General features: G+C 41.5%; 1 protein-coding gene across 4 annotated transcripts; it reads right to left on the bottom strand.

Moving 5' to 3' along the window:
* Positions 1-1241: 1241 nt before the first annotated feature.
* Positions 1242-5725, bottom strand: LOC121124015 (uncharacterized). Of its 4 annotated transcripts, none has more exons than XM_071890930.1 (4): positions 5594-5725; positions 2214-5401; positions 1751-1844; positions 1242-1685 (listed from the first exon to the last, which is right to left on the bottom strand). In XM_071890930.1, exons 1-4 carry the CDS (start codon positions 5603-5605, stop codon positions 1425-1427), a joined length of 3555 nt encoding a protein of 1184 aa, XP_071747031.1. In that variant the 5' UTR covers positions 5606-5725; the 3' UTR covers positions 1242-1424. The 4 variants fall into 4 exon arrangements, with proteins under 4 accessions (XP_071747031.1, XP_071747030.1, XP_071747029.1 ...); XM_071890929.1 differs by having other exon boundaries at positions 1751-2444; positions 2664-5401; XM_071890928.1 differs by having other exon boundaries at positions 1751-3230; positions 3450-5401.
* Positions 5726-6939: the final 1214 nt, after the last annotated feature.

The raw sequence follows: 6939 nt of genomic DNA, 5'->3' as shown, positions 1-6939 counted from the left end.
GAATGGAATGCCGACTTCAACATTAATAATTAATGAGTGTGCCAATATCAACAATTATGGTGAAAAACAGACACAAACTACCGGAATATGTTCTAATTTTCGCGTGCCATTGAATGTACCTCCTTGTGCCAGCGGTACCACGCGTACCATAGGTTTCTGACCCCTTATATGTATGTTTGTTGTGAGGTAACTTATATAAAAAAAATAATTTAGTACACTAAATATATACGTTGGGTACAAAGTTTGAAAAGTCACCTTACTTTTAGAACACTTCTCGTATCTTAACATTTGTACAAAATATAAACGCTGGTATGTTCAAATGATTTTTTTGTTTGTTTTAAAAGTGAGTGCTCTTTTCGTTGAAAGTACTCATCAGTCACTCCAACATTTTTATTTTCTCAAACTCTTCTCTAATTCTTGAACACGTTAATTGAATTGATATATATATTGAGTAATTACGTGTGAGTTTGCTCATGATAAACGTAGAGTTACATGGGTGATTTTTTGGGGCGGTATCTTTCAAACCTCATACATTTTAAAGGTGCATAGTCCCAATAATGTTAATCAATATTCTTTTTAGTCTCCGGAGGCGTTTTGCCTTTCATAAAGTATTGTTTAATAAAGGCACCAAATTACTGATCGTCCATTTTTTTTTTAAATCATTGCACTTCCTCAATTCAAACGAATGTCTAACAGAAAGAAATATACTGATCAGGCTGAAAGTATATGTGTGACTTAACATAACTTCGATACTCACCAGTAGTGTCATTTCCCGGACTTTTAATTTACTTATCAAACAATCCCCGAATTAAAAAAAATATATATTTGAATACAATTATTCCCCAAAATTTTATTTGCTAAATCATAAAAGAATGAAATTATGGGTCTCACTAGTGTGCATGTATCACAAGGAAACTGTTTTAGTCTGTTTTTGTCCTTGGTTTCTTATATATGACATCACATAAATCAAGTGCTTTTTCCGTATACGTACAATATTTGAATAATATGTAAACAATGGGAAATAGACGAAGAAAAAGAAAACTTAAAACCGAACCAATTAATCAAATTTACCAAACCTTGATTAAAAATTGCAAAAATACATTTTTGCAACTAGAAAAAGTTGTATTTACTCTGAAAGATATTTCAAGACATATAAATTGAAGCACAATTACCTAAAACAATTCCAATAATCCAATTTTTCTTAATGTGGAGATGGATGAAGATAATAACGTGATACGAGATTTGTATTGCATCACAAAATAGTAAAGTTTTATTTTCAAATTATCAAAAAATAAATAATAAAAACGATTAGAAGCGTATCATAAATAATGTTTGAAGCGTATTGTGTTCTTGAGGTTGGAGATTTAAGGTTCTTCAGAAAAAGAACATATTGTAATGATATTTCATTATGAATAAATAAGCGTTTAAGCTACATAGGTAGCAAGAGAGGGTACTTGAACGGGTTGAATATTAGAGGGGAGAGGGACAATAGCTTCTCCTTCGAATTCAACGACGGGTACGAATCCCTTATCACCATCAACTTCGTATTTGACAATCTTTACTCTACCATCAGGCAAGAGAACAAAATATTCTCCGTTGGTGTAAAAGCCATCACGTGATTCCTTGTGTCCAAAGTCGTTATCTTCGGATTGAACATGATATTCATAGGCATACTGGGCAGGAATCTATATACATAGAAATAAAAAAATGAAAATCAATCTGTAAATTTAACAATTATTTGAGTACTTACATCTGGGAAAATTTCAACAGGGGAAATGGAAGATCCAGATTGACTTATTTGAGATCCAAAATAAGCAGATGAAGCAGTTTGTCTATCAGAACCAGCAGCACCACCAGCAGCAGCACCACGTTGACCAGATTGAGTAGTTTGGAAAGATCCAGAAGAGTAGCTTGATCCAGCGGAGGCAGCTTGACTACCAGCAGCACCACCAGTGGCAGCACCACCTTGTTTAGCTTGGGAAGCTCTTGTAGCTTGGAAGGAACTAGATGAAGCAGCTTGTCTACCAAAACCAGTTGCACCAGCAGCGGCAGCACCACGTTGTCCAGATTGGAAGGATCCTGCAGAGTAGCTTGATCCAGCAGCTTGACTACCAGCACCACCAGTGGCAGCACCACGTTGTCCAGCTTGGGAGGTTCTTGTAGCTTGGAAGGAACTAGATGATGCATCTTGTGTACCAAAACCAGTTGCACCACCAGCGGCAGCACCACGTTGTCCAGATTGGAAGGATCCGGAAGAGTAGCTTGATCCAGCAGCAGCAGCTTGACTACCAGCACCAGCGGCAGCACCACGTTGTCCAGCTTGGGAGGTTCTTGTAGCTTGGAAGGATGAAGATGAAGCAGCTTGTCTACCAAGACCAGTTGCACCACCAGCGGCAGCACCACGTTGTCCAGATTGAGCAGATTGGAAGGCTCCTGCAGAGTAGCTTGATCCAGCAGCAGCTTGACTGCCAGCACCTGTAGCGGCACCAGTGGCTGCACCACGTTGTCCACCTTGGGAAGTTCTTGAACCTTGGAAGGAAGCAGAAGAGGCAGTTTGTCCAGAGGAGAAGTTTGATCCCGAAGAGCCGGCTTGACTACCAGCACCACCAGTGGCAGAGCTTTGTTGTCCTGATTTGGAAGATTGGAAGGATCCAGCTGAGTACCTTGATCCAGCAGCAGCAGCTTGACTACCAGCAGCACCACCAGTGGCAGCCCCACGTTGTCCAGCTTGGGAGGTTCTTGTAGATTGGAAGGAAGAAGATGAAGCTGTTTGTCTACCAGAACCAGCAGCACCACCAGCTGCAGCAGCACGTTGTCCAGATTGAGCAGATTGGAAGGATCCTGCAGAGTACCTTGATCCAGCAGCAGCAGCTTGACTACCAGCAGCACCACCAGCGGCAGCACCACGTTGTCCAGCTTGGGAGGTTCTTGTAGCTTGGAAAGAAGAAGATGAAGCTGTTTGTCTACCGGAACCAGTAGAACCACCAGCTGCAGCACCACGTTGACCAGATTGGGAAGATTGGAAAGATCCTGCAGAGTACCTTGATCCAGCAGCAGCAGCTTGACTACCAGCAGCACCACCAGCGGCAGCACCACGTTGTCCAGCTTGGGAGGTTCTTGTAGCTTGGAAGGATGAAGATGAAGCTGTTTGTCTACCAGAACCAGCAGCACCACCAGCCGCAGCACCACGTTGACCAGATTGAGCAGATTGGAAGGATCCTGCAGAGTACCTTGATCCAGCAGCAGCTTGACTGCCAGCACCTGTAGCGGCGCCAGTGGCAGCACCACGTTGTCCACCTTGGGAAGTTCTTGAACCTTGGAAGGAAGCAGAAGAGGCAGTTTGTCCAGAGGAGAAGTTTGATCCCGAAGAGCCGGCTTGACTATCAGCACCACCAGTGGCAGAGCTTTGTTGTCCTGATTTGGAAGATTGGAAAGATCCAGCTGAGTACCTTGATCCAGCAGCAGCAGCTTGACTACCAGCAGCACCACCAGCGGCAGCCCCACGTTGTCCAGCTTGGGAGGTGCTTGTAGATTGGAAGGAAGAAGATGAAGCTGTTTGTCTACCAGAACCAGCAGCACCACCAGCTGCAGCAGCACGTTGTCCAGATTGAGCAGATTGGAAGGATCCTGCAGAGTACCTTGATCCAGCAGCAGCAGCTTGACTACCAGCAGCACCACCAGCGGCAGCACCACGTTGTCCAGCTTGGGAGGTTCTTGTAGATTGGAAAGAAGAAGATGAAGCTGTTTGTCTACCGGAACCAGCAGCACCACCAGCTGCAGCAGCACGTTGTCCAGATTGAGCAGATTGGAAGGATCCTGCAGAGTAGCTTGATCCAGCAGCAGCAGCTTGGCTACCAGCAGCACCACCAGCCGCAGCAGCACGTTGTCCAGATTGAGCAGATTGGAAGGATCCTGCAGAGTACCTTGATCCAGCAGCAGCAGCTTGACTACCAGCACCACCAGTGGCAGAGACTTGTTGTCCTGATTGGGAAGATTGGAAGGATCCAGCTGAGTAGCTTGATCCAGCAGCAGCAGCTTGGCTACCAGCAGCAACACCAGCGGCAGCACCACGTTGTCCAGCTTGGGAGGTTCTTGTAGCTTGGAAGGAAGAAGATGAAGCTGTTTGTCTACCAGAACCAGCAGCACCACCAGCTGCAGCAGCACGTTGTCCAGATTGAGCAGATTGGAAGGATCCTGCAGAGTATCTTGATCCAGCAGCAGCTTGACTACCAGCAGCACCACCACCAGCAGCACCACCAGCTGCAGCAGCACGTTGACCTGATTGAGCAGATTGGAAGGATCCTGCAGAGTAGCTTGATCCAACAGGAGCAGTTTGGCTCCCAGCACTAGCAGAGTCATCACCACGTTGTCCTAATTGAGAAGTTCTTGAAGCTTGGAAGGAACTGGTTGAGGTAGCTTGACTACCAAACCCATTGACACCACCAGCAGCAGCACCACCTTGTCCAGATTGAGAAGATTGGAAAGATCCTGCAGAGTAGCCTGATTCAGCAGAGGTACCTTGTCTTTCAGCAACACCAACAGTAGCTCCTTGTTGTCCATCTTGAGTAGTTCTAGATGATTGGAATGAATTAGAGGAGAAGCTTGATCCTGAAGAGCCGGTTTGTCTACCAGCACCAGCAGCATCACGTTGTCCAGATTGGGATGATCCTACGGAGTATCTGGATTCAGCAGAGGCACCTTGTCTTTCAGCACCAGCAGCACCATTCTGTCCTGATTGAGCAGATTGGAAGGAACCTGTAGAGTAACTAGATTCAGCTGAAGCATCTTGTCTACCAGCACCACCAGTGGCAGCACCAGGTTGTCCAGCTTGGGAGGTTCTTGTAGCTTGGAAGGAACTTGATGATGCATCTTGTGTACCAAAATCAGTTGCACCACCAGCGGCAGCACCACGTTGTCCAGATTGAGCAGATTGGAAGGATCCGGAAGAGTAGCTTGATTCAGCAGCAGCAGCTTGACTACCGGCACCAGCGGCAGCACCACGTTGTCCAGTTTGGGAGGTTCTTGTAGCTTGGAAGGATGAAGATGAAGCAGCTTGTCTACCAAAACCAGTTGCACCACCAGCGGCAGCACCACGTTGTCCAGATTGAGCAGATTGGAAGGATCCTGCAGAGTACCTTGATCCAGCAGCAGCAGCTTGACTACCAGAAGTGTCACCACCAGCAGAGAAGCTTAATCCGGCTTGTCCACCAGCAGCTGATTCAGCTGAAGAACTTGCTCTAGAAGGGGAAGAAATTAGTCCAGCTGCACGTGCTTTTGCAACATCTGCTCCTCGAAATACGGTAACAGTAGATGCAGGCTGATTGACTTGATATAAGATTGGAAGATCATGTAATCTTTCTTCTGAATATGCAACCTGAACGAACAGGAGGCAAAGGGCAATCTGGGGAAAAAAATATCTTTTTTTTTTTTTGTCAAAAGTGGGATTTGCTTGTGTATTGTTTTTTTTTTTTTTTTTTTTTGTTTTTTTTGGGAGTAGAATATGATTTGTATTGTACTCAAGTAGATGACTCTATGTATTTACGAGAGTATGCTGTTGGTTGACAATGTTGTATGGATGTAAATTGATATTTACCTTTGAAATCATGGTGTGTCTTTCTCCTTGTATGAGATGTGAAGAGCTATCAATTTAAACTCTGAATGATATCTATATCCTAAGGACTTAACCTTATATACTTATTTTGAGTATAGGTATATTGTTTATCAAAATGGGACCATCTGCTAATGTGCATTTGTCAAACACACGCTCTGAGATTATGTTTTAAAAATGTCATCCTTATACATACATCATCGGTTTGTGCTCGCCCAAAACGTAATTAAGAGTTATTGTGAAGAGGAGGAATTAGAAAAAAATAATGTAATCGAAGTATTTTTAAATATTGAAAAATAGTTGACAATAATTACTCTGTGTTTCTGGATGTGAAAAGATGTTGCAAATCGTTTTTGTAATATATACATCATCCCATATCGATTCCATTTATATATAATTTTGCGGAAGTATTCAGGCAAATTATTTATCATTTATAAATATATAAATCATGTTTGAAAAAATTACTCACTTAATTACATTTGAGTTGATTTGGCGTGTTTTTACTATCAATTAATTACAAAACTCTTTATTTTCGTTTTACATATGTGACCCGTCAACACAAAAATAAGCTAAATGGATTTTTCTCAAAAGTGAATATAGATTCTTCTCTTGTATTCTTCAACGAATATCCATATTTAGCAATAAATTATTATATTAAGTAGAAAAAATGCAGCGTGCGTCCCAATAATATAATTATAAATCAATTTGGATTAAATGGTTAAAAGGACCCCATTTGATGTCGAAATAACCTTCTTATAATTCTAAAGAAATTTTTAAACATTCATATTCTTTATTCGGAATATCAACTCCTCAAAAAGTTGAAGACAAAGCCTTTAAGTGACTGAAATATTAGGTTTTATGTTTTATAGAGTGCTTTTATTGACGTCATAAATTAAGGAAGCCCCATTTTAGGGACCAAAATTGAATGTTTTTATCACATAGTATGTGCAATTTTTCAATGAATCTTTATTAAACTCCATCAAATGGCCTTAAGACTCTAAAAAGACTGCATTAAATACTTCTTGAATGTAATGATTAACAGTGATATTTGAATATAATGAAAGTAATATGTACAGATAAATACCTATTTGAATAATTATTTTTGTTGTTGGTCCATTAGGGACGATCCAAGTGTAAAATATCTTATTATTCCCAATGGTATAGTTAATTTTTAGCTAAAATAATCAAACTAAATTTATAGAACGATTTAATAACATATATACATTTTAGGGTCTGATATATAATAAAACTAAGCCTTAGACATATACTTCTTTGCAGAGGGTTAGTCTAATAATTATTGGTCCCATTTTGACATACTTTAGTTGAGTATT

Source organism: Lepeophtheirus salmonis, chromosome 9, assembly GCF_016086655.4.
Source record: "Lepeophtheirus salmonis chromosome 9, UVic_Lsal_1.4, whole genome shotgun sequence".
In the NCBI taxonomy this organism is placed as follows: domain Eukaryota; kingdom Metazoa; phylum Arthropoda; class Copepoda; order Siphonostomatoida; family Caligidae; genus Lepeophtheirus; species Lepeophtheirus salmonis.
Note: the sequence above shows the minus strand (reverse complement) of the source record. Positions and strands in the feature narration are given on the sequence as shown.